This window comes from Ipomoea triloba, chromosome 3 (assembly GCF_003576645.1).
Source record: "Ipomoea triloba cultivar NCNSP0323 chromosome 3, ASM357664v1".
Classification (NCBI taxonomy): domain Eukaryota; kingdom Viridiplantae; phylum Streptophyta; class Magnoliopsida; order Solanales; family Convolvulaceae; genus Ipomoea; species Ipomoea triloba.
The window spans coordinates 7,264,324-7,282,179 of record NC_044918.1 but is presented as its reverse complement, the minus strand read 5'-3'; the positions used below and the strand labels follow the sequence as shown (position 1 = coordinate 7,282,179).

The window sequence follows — 17,856 nt, the reverse complement described above, 5'->3', positions numbered from 1 at the left end:
TTGTTATACGTAGTTTTGTCATTCTTTTTTTTTTTTTAATTAGTAAACATATTGCTGAATATAGAGTTGTCTAAAAATGTGTGAATGTAGAGGTTTTAAAGTGTGAATGTAAAGTATAGAAATTGTGAATGTAGATTTATGATTGTGTGAATGTAGAGTTGTCCAGAAATGTGTGAATGTGGAGATTTCAAATTGTGAATATGAAGTATAGAAATCGTGAATGTAGAGTTATGCATGTGTGAATCTATAATAAAGTTTTTTTTTTTTTTGAAAACAAGAACGAAACTTTCATTAACATAAATCTGAAATCAACACATTACAAATGATAGATGGAGGGTGATGAAACCACTCCGAGTGATCAGTCGAAGAACTAGACTGCCTAGCCAGTACATGGGCCGTCTGATTCGCTGATCTTTTGGTAAAGGACAAGAACACATTACAGAAATCATGTAAAAGGTGTTTGATATCATCAATAATAAGATGAAAAGAGGACACTCCACCCTTGGACTTCAGGCTCTGAATAACTTGGAGGGAGTCTGATTCCACTTGAACATTATCCATGTTATGTGCTTTTAGCCAACTTAGCGCTTCCCGGATGGCGACGGCTTCAGCCTCCCTGGGCGTGAAGATACCTTTCCATTGATCTCCTCTTGCCGCAATGAAGTTGCCCTCCTCGTCTCGTATGACACTGCCGAGACCCATCGCTGCTTCGTTCTTATTTATTGCGGCATCTACATTCATCTTGAGCATACCCATTTGAGGTCTTGTCCATTTTTGATCCGGGATAGGGAGGGTTCGGTTAGCCAACTCATGCAGTGTGGTAGCATCTTTCCATGCAGTTAAAAAATTCTCAGTTTTCCTGATTAGTTGCTGCTGTTGGAGGATATTTGAATTATTCCAACACTTCTCATTTCTTTGCCTCCAAATTTCCCAGCAGATAAGCACAAAGATGCATTGATGAGCCTTGTCCAGAATTCCAAAATTATGATTAACCCAAGTCTGAAAAGAGTCTCCTGCTAAGTCCCTCACATGCATCCCTGAAAGTCTCCAACATCCTCTGGCATATACACACTCCACAAAAAGATGAGCAATAGATTCATCCACATTACCACAGATTGGGCACAGTACATCACATTCCACTTTCCTTTGACGTAAGAGATCTTTGGTAGGTAAACTATCAGTACAGGCCTGCCAAAAGAAAACCTTAGCCTTTGGAGGGATATGTAACTGCCACAATGCAGACCATGGTTGTGAGTCAATATCCTGATAATCACCTCTAATTGCTTTGTAGCAACTCTTCATAGTAAATCTCCCATCTTCATCAATTGCCCAGATAACCTTGTCACCACTCTGCTGCTTGGGTAAAGGGATACTCAAAATCAGGTTAGCATCCCTTTCACAGAAAATAATTATGACCATTTCTTCATCCCACCTATTCTGACCTGGTACAATAAGATCTGCAACTTTTGCATCTTCCATTAGTGGGTAAGGGAAAGAACACACTTTTGGATTTTGTTTATCCGGGAGCCAATCCTCTGTCCAGATATTTATATTAGAACCATTGCCCACTCTCCACCTGCTATGCTTTCTGATGATGTCTTGAGTTTGAACAAGACTACTCCAAATAAAAGAGGGATTTGTGCCAAGTTTCGCTTCCAGGAAAGAAGAGTTAGGGTAGTATCTTGCCCTAAAGATTTGTGCTGCTAAGGATGTTTGATTGTTTATAAGTCTCCAGGATTGTTTAGACAACATAGCCAAATTGAAGTCCCTTAAGCTTATAAAACCCAGCCCACCCCACTTCTTAGGATGACAAAGTTTATCCCAGGATTTCCAATGAATGCCCTTATTCTCCCTCTTACCCCCCTTCCACCAAAAAGAATTAATGACTTTTTCAATTTCCTTACACAACCCCACTGGCAGGAGAAACACACCCATAGCATAAGATGGAATGGCTTGTATAACACTCTTAAGAAGAACTGCCCTACCCGCTCTAGACAAAAATCTATGGTTCCAGCTCTCCATACGGGCAATAATCTTATTCTTAATAAAACTCAACACCTCCCTCTTATTTCTACCCACCATCATAGGCAACCCCAAATATCTGCCACCTCCTCCCTCACTTCTAACACCTAGAATATTGCCTACAACATCCCTAATCCCATCCCCCACATTAGCACTGAAATTGACAAGAGATTTATCAAAATTGACATACTGACCAGAAGCTTTTCCATAGATAGACAGTAGCTCCTTCACATTATTTGCCTCAGTCTGATTAGCTTTGAAGAACACATAACTGTCATCAGCAAACAAAAGATGAGTAACGGATGGTGCAAGCCTTGCAACCGAGATGCCATGAATCTTCCCCTCCTGTTCAAACCGAGTTAGCATAGCACTGAGACCCTCTGCAATTAAAAGGAAAAGGTAGGGGGAAAGGGGATCCCCCTGCCTAAGTCCCCGTTCAGGAATAATTGGTCCGATTTCCTCCCCTTGGTTGAGAACGAACAGATTGGTAGTAGAAACACAAGCCATCACCAACTTTACCCAATGACCATCAAAACCCAACTTCAGCATAATAACACCCAAGAAGGGCCACTCAACCCTATCATAGGCCTTGCTCATGTCGAGCTTTAAGGCCGCAAAACCATCCCTTCCCTGTTTTTTCCTTCTCAAGAAATGTTGCATCTCGAACGCCACCATAATGTTATCAGTAATGAGCCTTCCCGGAACAAAGGCACTCTGTTTGTCATAAATAATACTGTCAAGAATTGGTTTCATGCGGTTAGCCATAGCCTTTGTGAGGATTTTGTAGGCAACAGTACAGAGGGCGATTGGTCTGAGGTCCAACATTGATTCGGGTTTTGGTTTCTTCGGTATAAGAGCAATATGGGTGGTGTTCAAACCCCTCGGCAAAACGCCGATTCTCAGAAAATTATTACAAAGAATAACTAAGCTGTTCTCAAGGATGTCCCAATAGGTTTGGAAAAAACCTGGATTTAAACCGTCGTAGCCCGGACTCTTATCAGGATGCATGCTAAAGGCGGCCTCTTTCACCTCCTGTTTGGTAAACTCACAGAGAAGGTTTCTGTTCTGGATGTCGGTTATCTTTGGATCAATGCAGCGAAGAACAGCATAGTGGTCACCCACAGTGGACTTGAACAGATTTGTGAAATAATCTCTAATCAGATTATTCAAACCGGCCCCGCGCTCAATCCAATTTCCAGAGTTGTCGCGCAGTCTTAGGATTTCATTATCACGTCTTCTCTTTCTGACAGAGTTATGGAAGAACTTGGAGTTGCTGTCACCACCTTTGTACCAAAAGATTTTCGCCCTTTGTTTCCAGAAGATGCTTTGTTGTTCAATAAGTTTGATACAATTCCTTTGAGCCACATCAAATTCCTGCAATCCTTGGGTGTCGATTCTACCACGCGACCTCTCCATCCTAGATTTCCAGTAATCGATTTTTGGTTGAAGATTTTTATTCAAGTTCTTCCCCCACTTCCAAAGAGCAGTGCTGCAAATATTAAGCCTAGCAGTCAAGTTCATACCTTCGGAAAGAACCCAATTACGACTGATGATATCTCGACATTGGGGCTCCCTTATCCAACTGTTTTCAAATCTGAAGCGTTTCCTTCTGCTAACCCGGGTTGACGGAATCGGCCAGATTGCAATAGGAAGATGATCACTGCATGGGGCCTCAAACGAGTACGTCGTTGCTTCACCAAACAAATCGAGCCAAGAATCATTTGTGAGAATCCTATCCAGCTTTTCGCGAACCCAGTTTGGAGTTCCCCTGCCCTTTTCCCAAGTGAATTGAAAGCCTCCGAAATCGAAATTCCTCAGACCGCTAGTTTGAATTGCATCAGAGAAACCTTGGAATAGCCATTGCGGGTGAGGTACATTGCCAATTTTCTCACTAGAGCATAGAAGATCGTTGAAGTCTCCCATCGTAATCCAAGGCAGTGTGTTTTGCGTAGATAGAGTTCTTAGAAGGTCCCAGGAACATCTTCTTCGATTTCTCTCAGGGCATCCGTAAAACCCCGTAAAACGCCAAACAATAGCGGAGTCATCGAGGCGGATATTGGCATCAATATGATTTACTGAATAGCTCTCAATACTAAGGTCCAGCCCATGCTTCCATAAAAGGGCAAGTCCACCACTAAGCCCAATACTATCAACAGTAAGTAGACCCTCAAAGCCCAACTTGTTCTTTATAATCTCCATCTTGTTTGAATTTGCACGAGTTTCCATCAAAAATAACAGCAAAGGCCTCTTCTTATGGACAAAGTCCACCAACACTTAAACCGTCGCAGGGTTGCCCAGCCCACGACAGTTCCATGATATAAGACTCATTGGGATAGGCGGGTCTGCGAAGCAGAGCTCGCCTCTAACAAGTTTTTTGGACCAAAACTTAAATCATCTTCATTGTGCAAGACACCAACTTGGGCTCCATCAGGCCCATACGTATCTTGTCTTCTTCTCTTTTTATCTTTATCAAGTGGAATTGCCAACTCAGTATTTGTTTCCCCTAAAATATGATGGGGTCCCTGATCAAGAGTAGACCATAGTGACCGTTGGTTCAAAGAAAGAAGTAAAGAGGAATAACCCGGTAGCTTGTTGCATGAATTTGTGTCAACATGCATTAATTGTTCCTGATCACCTGGTTTCCTTGTCATATTAGTGGCCCTCTCCCCCATGGCCAGCTGTGATCCTTCATTCGCTTGTGCATGCGCATTAATGGGTCTGGTGGTGTAGTTAATGCCTGCGTCAATATCAGCAGGCCTTTTCTCAGTCTGTCCAGGATCCGTTGGGTAAAAGGTTGGCTCCTGTGCGAATTGTCTGGAATGAACCTCGTACCTCGGGTTTTGCATGCTCTCCGGCTCCCGGCTCCGATCATCCGAGCTCCCTCCGGCCGCCTGCGATTTCTTGGGAGGGAAATTTTCCATAAGCCATTTGTTTCCGCTATTCTGGCCTCGTCTCCCTGCTACCCTCAATTCTGGGCCATAAGCCCTCGGCAGCTTGATCTGGGATTCAAACTGGACTGGGCAAAACATCTCCGCATGGCCAATTTTCCCACACACAAAGCAGAACGTTGGTAGACGTTCGTACTTACATTCCAGTATCATTCCTTCTTCTCCAGGGGGTTTGATCTTCACTTTCCTTCTCAGAGGTTTGGTAATATCAATACGTACTCGTATCCTAACAAAAGCATTCATCGTTCCATCATAGTTTGTCAGGTCAGCTTTGACAAACTGGCCAAAGAGAGCGCCAATCGCTTCTATCATCTGAGGGGAGGAGAGTTTCTGGGGAAATTTGTGAATTTGGACCCAAAACTCTGCCTTCGTCAAGTCAATACTGTAGGGTGACTCATTATGCTCCAGCTCTCGTAACACTAGTAGGCTTTGATCAAAGGACCACGGACTGTTATCCATAACTCTACGTCTGTCTTTCACATGAAAGAAGTAGAAAATAAAGAGGTTCGTAGAGATCTCCTTTGCCACCATCCCCGTCATGGGTCTCCAGACTGTAGAGAGAGTTTCTTTTAGGAAGTTAAACTTCACATTCTTCTCAGTGATAAGAGTTCCAACCAGCATGAAAGACTCAGTCTCTTCCAGATCCACTTCTCCAAACGGGAGATCAACATCGTCGTCATCATCGTTTTGTAAACTAAGTGACGCATAATGATCTTCCAAAGTTTGTTTACCCTTGCTATTCGAGGCCATAGTGTGTGTGAAAGAGCAGCTAGGATAATGTTTTGATGCGGGTACTGTTTGGTGAGTAAAGAAAGTGTTGACAAAGGGGGTGTTTAAAACATCTCCTGTAGTTAATAGTTCACCAACCTTCCTTTTGCCATAAATGATGTTCATGTCATCAATGCAACACCAAAAAAACATACGAGGATACAACCACCAAGATGATGGAGACCAGAAGAAGGCAAATCTTGTTAACTAGAACAAGAGGAAGAAACTTGTTAACTAGAACAAGAGGAAGAAACTGTTACCTTTTATATTCGTGTTGTTTTGTTAAGTCTTAAAGTTAAATTAGTTAATCTATAATAAAGTTAAGAAGTTCTAGCAACTTGTAACCCTGTAATGTGTGAATGTGGAGTTCTCAAGTTGTGAATATGAAGTATAGGACCTGTGAATATAGAGTGTTGAATGTGTGAATGCATAACAGTGGTAATATAGTTACTAAACATATAATCCTGTAATGTGTGAATGTGGAGTTTACAAATTGTGAATGTAGAGTATAGTGTATGTGAATATAGAATTTGTGTTCCACATTTCAAGCCAATCTATCTTATATTGTGAATCATATTTCAAAATTTATATATCTATGTTAACATATTATGTGTTTAAGGTTAATATAATATATATTTGTAAATAAATTGAATGCACATAATATGTTAAATACATGCACATAATATCTAGTTAACATATTATGTGTCTTCAATTTATTTATAAGCATATAAAATGTCGACACATAATATTTTAATTGTTGACACAAAATTTAAATGTCATTTTGAATCAAAGTTCACAATATATTGTGGACCTTGGTCTATGGTGTAATTTGTCATTTTTTGGTTCGTTGATTTATGGCGTGACTCATAAGAGCATCTTCATCAACCATGCATTTTACAGGGTTTTTTAAATGTCATTAAGAAAGAGAGTGGGCGGCAAGAAAAAAGAAAGAAAAAGAAAAAATGAAACAAAAAACCCGACAACAAATTAAACACAAAAAAAACTTTTAAAAAAAAACACCCGATTACGTGTCTATTGGGCGTGATTCTTGCGCTCTATGCGCAAAAACGCTGCTTTTTTCCCTTTTCTCTCACATGGCGGGCCCCATAAAAATCTAAAATATCGAGAGAGAAATTTTAAAAGTCACATTCTAACTTTTTACTATTCAAACAGCCATGAAAAGTACACATGGGGATGCTCTAAAAAAAGTGAGATGTTTTCAAAAAAAAAAACAAAGTGAGATATAATTTTTATTCTTTTTTCAATGACAACAGAAAAATTCATAGTTACTATTTAATAGTGTTCACTGGTTAAATCATGTCTTGTGACCTTACTAGTAAAAGACCACAAATTCACAATGAACTAAATTATTATAAGTTAATCATAGCTGACCAGCTCAAGCTAAAAAAAAAAAAATTCAATAGTCCAAGTAGCTGGGAGCCTAGGATATAATTTTCGCATCTGAATGTCACGAGTTCAATTATTGACAATACTCTTAGTCAAATTTATTGTACATAATCTTCTTAATGCAACTTACTCCTTTAGACTATTATACAACATTGGAGTTCCCCTACTTCATTTTATTTTTTTTTTGGTCATATATCCTTTGATACTATGAGAAAGCCTCTCTCCCGTTTCAAAACTCCATTCACATATATCATGAAACTTAAAGTGTACAATTTGTGTTCGATCTTGAAGTTATGATTTGTTGACAAATTAGCTAAAAATGACATATAAAATGATTTTTTGAGGTAAAATTTAGAGTGGGGTCCATATCCACTTTGGGTTGGTCGACATTGATTCAAGTTCTCTTAAGTGAAATGTTTAATTCGATATATTATACAGTCAAAACAGATATTGGATGAATAAGCAATTGATTCTAAGGGGGTGTATTCAATCACGACTTTCATGAACTTTTAAATACTTTTATCAACTTTAAAAGTTTGGTGGTATTCACTTTATACTGTTATAAACTCTTTAAAAGTCTACATGTATTAAATTCAAACTTTTCAAAACTCTTTAAAAGTATACATGTATTCGATTCAGACTTAGTTTTTAAAAGTCTACTGGTATTCAAAAAGTTACTGACTTTCACAAACTCTGTATTTCTATAAATTTTTTCTTCATTAATATAAATAGATGAAATCCAACCCTCCAACCCCAAACTTTTCAACATTCTCTACATACTTTTTTTCCTCTATCTAAACTAGGCAAATTTTTCATCAATTTTACGTACGTTTCAAATCTTTCATAAATACATTCCTTTTTTATTTATTTATTTATTTTTTCTTTTTATGTTCAAGCAATTTTTTTGTTGCCATCGCAACAAAATAATTGCTGCGGTCGCAGGCAGAAAAAAGTTTTGTAATAAGACTATACCTTATACAGATATTACCACATAAGCATATGTTTGGCGTCGTTATTTATACTTAACTCTAGCTACTCCATTAATAAACATTAAATGTGGCATCACACAAGCATATATTGGTCTTACCATCATATTTAACTATAGCTATCCAATTAACAGATGTCGAGAACTTAGAGTGGTATCAAATGAACTATTTTTGTAACATTACTATTTGGCGTTTGAGAATTTACTTAAAGTATGCTTGTACAGTTTCGAGAGCTTGAATAAAAATCATAGCATTTTGAAATTTAAAAATAAAAGACCAAATCCTCTAAGCAATGTATATTATAAATAAATGGAATTAGATATTCGAAAAGTTTTAAAAAATATGTTTCTAAATTTTTAAAATGAAAAATTATCCAACAATCCAAGCAATGTTTGTTGTAGACTTGACTAATTAGATTGGGTGAAAAAACAAAAAGGTAAAAAAGTTGAGGGGTGAGGATGTAAAAAGGAAGATACTTCCATCCCCTTCTCCGTAGTGATTCGTCAAATTTATAACCCTTTTCCGTTAAATGGCCGTAAGGCCTTTTGGATTCATCATTCCTCGCCACCACCGCAACCGTCATCTCCCTCCAATTTCGACGTCGTTTTCGTCCACTCTCATCCGCTCTCTCTCTTCTAGGGCGTCGCTTCCTCTCACGCTCCAACAGGTCAAACCGCCGCCTCAATCGAAACAGCTATCGCCGACGTCGGAAAAGCTGGCGCAGAAGATAGGAAAAGCCATTCGCCGCCCGGGCGCGCCCTCAAAGTCCCGGGTTTATTCCGATGTTAATGTTACCCGCCCCAAAGAGTATTGGGACTACGAATCACTTACGGTTCAATGGGGGTAATTAATTGAGTTTTATATGAATTAGTATCCGTTCGTTTTAGCGATTGATTGAGCTTAATAAGGTTTTTATTTTTTGTGTATTAATTGGCTGTACAGGGAGCAGGATGATTACGAGGTGGTTAGGAAGGTCGGAAGGGGAAAGTATAGTGAGGTTTTCGAGGGCATCCACACCAAAAATAATGAGAAATGCGTAATTAAAATCCTTAAGCCCGTTAAGAAGAAAAAGGTTTGATTTTTTCCATAATTTGTCTCTTCATTTCATATCAACATTCCTGAAAATTGTTTTGAGAAGCTTCCTGTTTTCACTAGTAGCTGCAAAGAAGTGTGTGCCGTAGTGCTTTTTAGACTGTCTGTTACTTGCATGACATGTTATTTTCTGGACTTTGAAAATTGCCCCCCTTTTGTACTCAATAACTTGTGTGCTTATGTGCTAGTTTTTGGTATGCAGATTAAGAGGGAGATTAAAATCCTCCAAAATCTATGTGGTGGACCAAATATTGTGAAGTTGCTGGATATTGTTAGGGATCAGCATTCAAAGACTCCAAGTCTCATTTTTGAATATGTGAATAACACAGATTTTAAAGTGCTTTACCCCACTCTGTCTGACTTTGATGTTCGATATTATATTTATGAACTTCTCAAGGCAAGTTTCTGTATGCATGCCTTTTCAAATGCTCTTATTTATCTGCCTTTAAATTGTATTTCTCCAGCCCCTGCTCTGGTTAATGACTCAAAATTATAACCAGAAGGAGGTGGGAACTTGTGTTTGGGTTAATTTATTCTGAACGGAAAGTATTAAAAAAAAAATTAACTACCCGCATCATTACATGTAGGCATTGGATTATTGCCATTCTCAAGGAATCATGCACCGTGACGTGAAGCCTCATAATGTTATGATTGATCATGAGCGTCGGAAGCTTCGGTTAATAGATTGGGGACTTGCAGAATTTTATCATCCTGGAAAGGAGTATAATGTCCGCGTGGCTTCTAGGTTTGTTTTCTTTCTATTATTTTGCTTTATGTAATTTTTTTAAAATACATTGCCGGTAATAGCACTTTAGAATTTGGATCCTAAAGTTTTAGAGGTACAAACTACAAAGTATTTTTTAAGTAGAATGTTACTTGTTTTCATAACAAGAGATTAGCAATTTAGTCATCTACTGCATGTGATGATTAGGCTTCATATGTTTTGTCCCTTTTTCTTCTTTAGAATTTTCCATTATTCTTGCAATACAACTATACAAGCCTGAAGGGATTATACTTCTGTAGATGATAGGAGCTTACTTGGCCCCTTTGGACTGGTTTTCTTACACTCTCTTTTTGATCACTGTAGATATTTTAAAGGCCCTGAACTCCTTGTTGATTTACAAGACTATGATTACTCATTGGACCTGTGGAGTCTTGGTTGCATGTTTGCAGGAATGGTGAGCATATTAACCTCATTGAATTTCTTTTGTTAGTCACTAGTATACTTTCTGTTCTACTTAATACTTATCAATACGTGTGGTAGGTTAGTAGGTTTATAAATGAGTTCTTAGGTAAGTTATCATTGTGTTACTTATTCATAAAATTTTGCTGCACAGATATTCCGCAAGGAACCATTCTTTTATGGGCATGACAATTATGATCAACTTGTCAAGATTGCTAAGGTACATGTTTCTACAGCGCATAATCTCATATGCCTTGCACCAGTACTGTCCATAATCTTGTAAACCTTGCACCTGGTTTCCTGCAGTGGTCTTCCATTTTACAGTGCCTAAACCCATATGAATTCTTTCAGTTGACATTGCATGGATTAACACTAGGGCCATCTTTGTAGTAGTATGTCCAGCTACGCTTCTGGTCTCTAATTTGAGAAGGATGGTGACTTGAGAGTTGATGTACTATGAGACTGGGCTCACCTTGCATGGTGATCAACGTGAATAGATGATCCAATTCTAAGTCAATTTCATTAGTCAAATTCATCAAAGTAGTACATAAAGTTCATCACAGTTCATCAATTTTAAATTTGATGAATTATATATAGGATTCTGACGACATTTTGCCAGTGAATTTAGCAGCACAGGGCTTTCCTTGCCATCCCATGGCATAATTTGTTGTGACTTCGAATTCTTACTATTGCCAAACTAACAATCTTCATTTTGAATTTTGATGGACAGGTATTGGGGACTGATGAATTAAATGCTTATCTAACCAAGTATCATTTGGAATTAGATCCACACCTCACAGCCCTTGTTGGCAGGTTAGTATGAAGCTCATATAGTCATATATAATTTACTTGCTTAAGATTATTTTCCACTAATAATAATATAATATTTCTGTGCACTTGTGTCTGCGTGTATTGGTTTCAGGCATAGCAGGAAACCATGGACAAAGTTCATCAATTCTGAGAATCATCATTTAGCTGTCCCTGAGGTAGGAAGTGCATTTTCATTGCTTCGGAATCCAAATAATGTAGTTTTCTTAGCTGTAATATACACACTCTTGTTTGTAGGCAATTGACTTTGTGGACAAGTTACTTCGCTATGATCACCAGGAAAGGCCAACTGCAAAGGAAGCTATGGTAAAATTCCTCTTTTCATGGCTAGTGCACACAAAAGTACAGAATTTGAGTTCTGTAAATATATTGAGACTTCACATACGTAATACATGTTGCAATTTTGATTTTTTCTTCAGGCCCATCCATACTTCTATCCCATAAGAAATGCCGAGAGTAGCAGAACTCGTACACAGTAGGATGACTGCTGGACTTTGGTGTTTCGTTCTTGCATCTTGTGATATTTGTACTCATTCATCATTCTGCAACAATGGCGTATAGTGTTGATCGTTTGTATGGATATTTTGTTTTCCAATTAGCTTAACTTAATCCTTAATATTGGTTTTTATTCTTCCTTGAACATGAGGTGTTTTCTGCTGAGAAGTTAGTGATTTGGTTGTTTAGTTATGTTTCTTTGCAACAGATAGAAATGTCTGTCTTTTTCTTTTTGCCTGATTGCAACTAGGGGCTGCCAAACAGGTCATGAAAACTGAAGCCTTGAAACAGTGATGGAATTTGAAAGAAGTTATTATGAAGTCCTCTTACGAGAGAAACTCGCAATTACTATTTAACAATGTGTCCAGATAAATTTTGTTTTGTGATTTAACTAGAATAGTAAAATACTACTCCAGAGAAATTAATTTAGGTTACCTATAATTGACCGATAGGTAACTCTTATTATGAGTCGAACTAGGAAGCTCTGAACTAAGAATCTTGTGGTTACCGAATCAATCCCTAACTAACTAGGGACTTAAAAGTTGTTCATTATTCTCTCTTTTATTTGTTTTAATCGGATTATGAAGGCAACAGTCTGGTAGTTACCAAGATGTGATCTTTTTTGCACCTCTACACATTTATATTGTATAATATAATATTTAAATACATTAATTTTTATACCAAAATGAAAGATGTGTTTCTCCTAAACTGATAGTTAAACTACAGGATAAAAACCTGCTATATTTCTTGCAGGGACAACAAAATACAATGCAAAACCTTAGACAGAAAATATCTGTTCTGAGCTGTGCTCTACATTGTGAAAACAAACACAAACTAATGCTGCTAAAGAATTACATAGGGAAAGTTAACTACTGCTTACATTCACAGTTGTTAGCTCGCAGACATCATTTGATTCTACTCCTAATGTAAACTGGAACAATACCATTTACATATGTCGATAGAATCCCCACCCTTCTCTGCTAAGACAAGGAGTGTCTCCTACTTCTCGACGGAGTGGACTTCGTCTCGTCCCCGGTGGTTGATGCAGGGCTGTCTGAGGTATCCGAACTGCTGTTTTCGCTGTGCCTATCTTTGTTCGACCACAGCTTCGAGAAGATCTTCTTCGACACGATTAAGTTCTTTACTTTGTTCGTGGCCGCCTTTTCAGCGCTGGTTTTCGCATCGTTCGTAGCCTGACCGTCGTTGCTTCCTGCTCCGTCCCTTAACTTCAGAGTCGCGAGCTCGCCTTTCAAAGCCTTGAGCTCCTCGGCTGTGGGCACAGCGTCCCAATCCTCCTCGGTGTTGGTTGTAGTGGTCCGCGAGCTCCCGTGGGACCCTCCCGGTAGCAGCGCCCTGATTGATCCCGGGAGGGTGGAAGTGCTGCCCTCGTCGGATGATGTTGCAGATCTTACTTGCTCGAAGAACAGAACCTGTACGACCACTCGCAGTGGAAGCCGCTCGTTTTGCACAGCGTGCATGCAGGCCTCCACCGATAGCTTCCTACAATCCATAAGCCGACATATCTTTTTCCTTTCACTTTTAGTGATCCCAGGATGTTCCTGCAATGAAAAAGATGATTTATGATCATTTTAAGGAATTATTGAGAATCCAACATATGTCCAGAGAATCTATGTAATCTTAGGACAATAATTGCAACAAATTGACATAATTTGACTACATTTATTACCTTGAGAAACATGTCAACTGCGCGGTAAATTCCATCATGTGACGGTCTGGGGAATCCAGATACCATCTCTGCAAGATCAACGAATTTCGACAATGGTAAATTGGGGTCTTTTGCAACTTCGGTAAGGTAGCCATCAACTAGCCTAGCCACCTTAGCCTTTGAAGCATCTGAAGTGAACACGGGGCACATATCCTGGAACTCGTTATCTGCTGTGCATTCGACCTGAAAACGTTGTTCCTGCATCAGAAACTGCTCGACTAGGTCGTGTACTATGCCGATATCATATACGGTTTGCTCGTCTTTGGGTGCTTGAATTAAAAGATCAGCTACGGTAGCGTCTTCCAGTTGCAGCCCGATCCTTCTCATCAGCTCTCGTCTCTGTGTTTCCCCGCAATCCAAAGTGATGGATGCTTGGAACAGTTTGAGCAAGAAACTGCAGGGAACGCTGTTTTTCTCGGGGGGCAATAAGCCTGTAATCGTGTCGACCACGTGCCGATACTTGACAGGATCGCTTCCTTGTACTGCGCCCCCCTTGCTGAACCCGGGCAGCCTCCTATAAGCATATGCTTTCAACGCTTCTCCGATTATGTCAGCAGATGTTTGCCCCTTCGACTTTATACTCGTTATGACTCGTTTGTATAAGTCTATACTCAGCTCACAAAGGTCCTCTACCCACCAGTCATTCGGGACCATGTGTAGCTTTTGGACTCCGTTCCAGTGAGAATCGTCCCGGTTTTCAGATGGAAGCTTCTTACGGTTATAGGTATATGACCACTCGACCTTGGAGGGGTCAATTGATGCTTTAAAAGCGACGGAGTCAAGGCAATGGCTAACAATTTTCAGCTCCTCCGACCAAGGAAGAAAAGATTTGGTTGTATGAAGAACAATAATCGAGTCTTTCCAGCTCCTGAAAATGCTGGACGTAAGAAAGACTTCAACCTTGTAGATAAGGTTTCCTTTGTCAACTGTTTCATACATCTCCAGGTACTCGGCTGCACATCGAGCAGCAACCACGTTGTAGGCATTAAGGGTAACTGTCATGCCGTAACAATACTTTGCACAAATTTCAAATGCAGCCGGTCCACCGGGAATATCGTGGATGTTAATCTCGTCGTTGCTATCTTCATTTGAAGAGGCAACCAGTTTTTGCAAGCGAGAACTCTTGGACAGAAGAGGAAACTGCGAAAAAAACCAAAAAAATGTACTGCTTTAGTGCTGATCTCGTAGGTTCTCAATGACACGTAAAGCAAGCAGAACAAAGAACTCAAAATCTTTGCAGCCGGGTTTCTTTTGTCAGAATAATTACATCTCGGGCTGTCTACTTGTACAACATACCTTGTGTAGATAAAATCTCACATCCCCGACGTTGATAACCACATCAGTTGCCAATTCAGTCGCTACGTACCTGATCAAATAATTCTCATATCATACTCGTGATGAAAGTTCTGTAAACAATATTTATCCACATCACTATATAACTATATTACCCATCCACAGGCAAAATAACCAGCTTAATATATGTGTTTTTCACATTCTGTATTTCTCTATAACCAAAACTTAAATCGTTTGATACATGAGAAACAAGAAACTATAAGTTGTGTTGGATGCATTTTCAAAGGGGAAAAGCCAAGCAAGGGACAGTCTAGAACAGCTAACTTCGAAAATGGAACACTAACAATGGAACCAAAGAAATTCTAAATGCAATAAAGCGATAAACCACGAGAAAAGCAGAACAGACGAACCTGATATTATCGCCTTCGCTCTGAAACTGATCAGGTTTGGACCCAAGTTTCATGAACTTCATATTGATCCTCTTTTCACCCTCACCTTCTTCACCTTCACCAACTCAATTAAATCCCGAAAACAAAACAAATCCGAGAAAACGAAGCGATTTTGTTCTTGAAGAAAAAAAGTGTATCACTGTATCAGGCTATCAGCAATGCTATTATAGTTGGTTATAGCAGAGCCCACAGCCCTTGTTTTTATCACCTTTTATCTTCTCCCCCAATTCCCCTCTTGAATCTGTGTGCCTCCTAAACTGAAATTTATACAATAACTTGAAGAAACCTAACCTAAGAGCCCAATGAAAATAGAGAACCTGTGACAGAAAACAAACATGATCTCGGTAAGAGGCGAAGAGCAGCCCCAAATTTGCAGACAACAAGCAATGGATTATGATACATATGCCAACAAACATGCACTAGAATCAACACAAATGTTCCAAACTGGCAGAGAAAACGAAAACAAAGCGGCAAAATCTAACACCCCACATGCCACATGAACCAACCGGGAAACAGTCCAAAAAACAAACCCACCCAACACCACAAATAATAATGAATGCCTCTTAACCTAAAACCCACTTGATGCATACAAAAAAAGATTAGATCTTTACAGAACCCAGATTGAACAAGAACTGGAAAAAGATGGAATCTTTAAATACACAGAGAGTGATCTGGATTCTGGAGAACTCACATGAGAGAGTTAGTAAATAGTAATGCAAATGGTCCAAGCTGCAAAGCGAGAGAGAAGAATCAATACAAAAGAGGGAAGAGGCCAAAACAGTGCAAACACACTGTAAAAGCACTAGAGATAAAATGAAATGTAGGTACCACAACAATATGCTGTTGCTGCTGCAAATACTACTATCTTTAGCTGATCCAAAAAAAAAAAAAAAAGATGATTAGCCCCAAGCGAGCAAAGAACACACACACACGAAAAGAGAAAACCACCCATCAAAAAGATGAGTTGTCCCTAATCTTTGCCAGCCACCATAGCAACACCATGTTTTCGCAAAAAGCCAAGCGCAGAATGTTCCCAAAGCCTCTTCTATCTCTTTAGAATCAGCACCACCGCCCCCACCACCACTCCGCTTTTTTTCTCCACTCAAATCTTTTTATACTCCGAATCTGAATTCCCAGTACACCCCCTCACGAACCCATAGGAATTTAACAAATACTAGCTGTAAATCTTTGGTTTTTTTTAATATTATTTTATTTTTTTTACTTTTTTCTTGCGCTGCTGCTGCAACCGCAAAGTGGGTGGGTTGCTTTTTGGCTGAAGGCTAATGTGGTTCCTCCCTCCCCAATCTCACAAGAAAGAAAGAAAGAAAGAAAGAAAGAAAATATAGAGTGCTTTGCTGGGCACGCCAATCTGACAGACTCTACTTTGTTTGGTCCCTACTTTGCTCAAAATACAATAACAAAGCCTCCTTTACCCGCTTACTTCTTGCGGGAGATACCGACCCATCTATTCCTCTCTCGTACTTTCATAATAATGCTATCCATCTATTCTCTACTCACTATTCTACTACCCACTATTACATTTTTTTTTTACTGATTATTAAAGGAGGTAAATCACAAATTGTCACCTTAATTTTGAATTTTTATTCTAAAGTTTTCAGTTATATTAGAACCTGATCGGTTTAACCAACTACTTTAGTTTTGATTTACAAGAAAATTCATGACGGCTACAAAAAAAATGAGTTACTGGTTGTTCATGAATAAATTTGAAATATTGTGTTTACAAGTTAACTGTTAAACTAACTGGATTGAAGTTATTTTAAAAGTGTGTGCTAGTTGTTGTTTGAATAAATTGGAATCTTATGCCAAAGACCTTGTGGTCTAGTGACACCTGGTGTCCCGGAAAACACTCTCACATGGTGGATGATGGGGGTGGATTCGAGCCTCAGTGGAGTCAATTGTTGACTCTTTGTGCTTCAGTAGATTGAGAAATTAGTTATGAATAGATATTACATTGTAACATAGTAAGTAGTACAAAAAAAATCGGAATCTTATAGTTACTATATATCAATTGTTATAAAAAAAATAAAAAAAAAATAAAAAAACTGTTAAGCTAACTTAAGCGAAGTTGTTTCAAAATCATGATAAGTTGTTCACGGAAAACTATGCTTCAGGATAGATACATGAGGACACTTGTAATTGTCATGAGATTACTTACTACGAATGATGTTTGATAAAACGTCGTTACACCTTCTTGTATGTTGTCGTGAAAGAATATGAAGTTAAAACTTCATTTTCATATTCCAGAGTGTAAACTAAGGAAAAGAATTATAATATCATATTTATTTTGCTATAAATATATGGAGACTACAACTAAATTATAATATATTCTCTTTAGTACTATTAACTTTCTCAACTTAAGGAATGTACCTCTCATTTGGAAGAGTCACATTAATATTACTGATGGAAGATAAAACAAAATTAGTCACACTATAATAATATTAAGATCAACTATAAATGTTATTGATAGCCAAAGACTTTTTAGTTTAGTGGCATCTGGTGTCCTCGTTAACACTCCCACATGAATGAGGGAGTGGGTTCGAGGCAATTGTTGACTCATTGTGCAAGTGTCTATGAAGAGACACTACATTGTAACAGAGTCAATAGTACTGAAAATAAATGTTATTGATATTAAAAAAAA

At 38.7% G+C, this 17,856-nt stretch overlaps 3 protein-coding genes across 6 annotated transcripts; 1 reads left to right on the top strand and 2 right to left on the bottom strand.

The window, feature by feature from the left end:
* Nucleotides 1-291: 291 nt before the first annotated feature.
* LOC116012842 lies at nucleotides 292-4,221 on the bottom strand. The gene has a single exon (XM_031252518.1). It carries the CDS (start codon nucleotides 4,219-4,221, stop codon nucleotides 292-294), a length of 3,930 nt encoding a protein of 1,309 aa, XP_031108378.1.
* Nucleotides 4,222-8,645: 4,424 nt separating this feature from the next.
* On the top strand, nucleotides 8,646-11,944 carry LOC116013660 (casein kinase II subunit alpha-2-like). Its single transcript, XM_031253542.1, has 10 exons — nucleotides 8,646-8,974; nucleotides 9,074-9,203; nucleotides 9,426-9,620; nucleotides 9,811-9,968; nucleotides 10,311-10,401; nucleotides 10,561-10,626; nucleotides 11,137-11,219; nucleotides 11,329-11,392; nucleotides 11,472-11,540; nucleotides 11,654-11,944. Exons 1-10 carry the CDS (start codon nucleotides 8,661-8,663, stop codon nucleotides 11,711-11,713), a joined length of 1,230 nt encoding a protein of 409 aa, XP_031109402.1. The 5' UTR covers nucleotides 8,646-8,660; the 3' UTR covers nucleotides 11,714-11,944.
* A 482-nt stretch (nucleotides 11,945-12,426) lies between these two features.
* Nucleotides 12,427-16,602, bottom strand: LOC116013659 (BTB/POZ domain-containing protein NPY3). Of its 4 annotated transcripts, XM_031253537.1 has the most exons (6): nucleotides 16,026-16,602; nucleotides 15,889-15,926; nucleotides 15,159-15,514; nucleotides 14,752-14,821; nucleotides 13,417-14,595; nucleotides 12,427-13,288 (listed from the first exon to the last, which is right to left on the bottom strand). In XM_031253537.1, the coding sequence occupies exons 3-6, from the start codon at nucleotides 15,218-15,220 to the stop codon at nucleotides 12,710-12,712; spliced, it is 1,890 nt and encodes a 629-aa protein (XP_031109397.1). In that variant the 5' UTR covers nucleotides 15,221-15,514; nucleotides 15,889-15,926; nucleotides 16,026-16,602; the 3' UTR covers nucleotides 12,427-12,709. The 4 variants fall into 4 exon arrangements, with proteins under 4 accessions (XP_031109397.1, XP_031109398.1, XP_031109401.1 ...); XM_031253538.1 differs by having other exon boundaries at nucleotides 15,889-16,031; XM_031253541.1 differs by lacking the exons at nucleotides 15,889-15,926; nucleotides 16,026-16,602 and adding an exon at nucleotides 15,766-15,875.
* Between the last annotated feature and the right edge of the window lie 1,254 nt (nucleotides 16,603-17,856).

Bases quoted from the DNA above. Each gene is read 5' to 3' on its own strand.
- LOC116012842 (XM_031252518.1), bottom strand. From the start codon at position 4,221: ATGGAGATTATAAAGAACAAGTTGGGCTTTGAGGGTCTACTTACTGTT.
- LOC116013660 (XM_031253542.1), top strand. From the start codon at position 8,661: ATGGCCGTAAGGCCTTTTGGATTCATCATTCCTCGCCACCACCGCAAC. The intron at 10,627-11,136 runs GTACATGTTTCT...TTTGATGGACAG, and splicing joins AACTTGTCAAGATTGCTAAG to GTATTGGGGACTGATGAATT. The intron at 11,393-11,471 runs GTAGGAAGTGCA...TCTTGTTTGTAG, and splicing joins ATCATTTAGCTGTCCCTGAG to GCAATTGACTTTGTGGACAA.
- LOC116013659 (XM_031253537.1), bottom strand. From the start codon at position 15,220: ATGAAGTTCATGAAACTTGGGTCCAAACCTGATCAGTTTCAGAGCGAA. The intron at 14,596-14,751 runs GTATGTTGTACA...TTTTTTTCGCAG, and splicing joins TGAGATTTTATCTACACAAG to TTTCCTCTTCTGTCCAAGAG. The intron at 13,289-13,416 runs GTAATAAATGTA...TTTTCATTGCAG, and splicing joins CAGTTGACATGTTTCTCAAG to GAACATCCTGGGATCACTAA.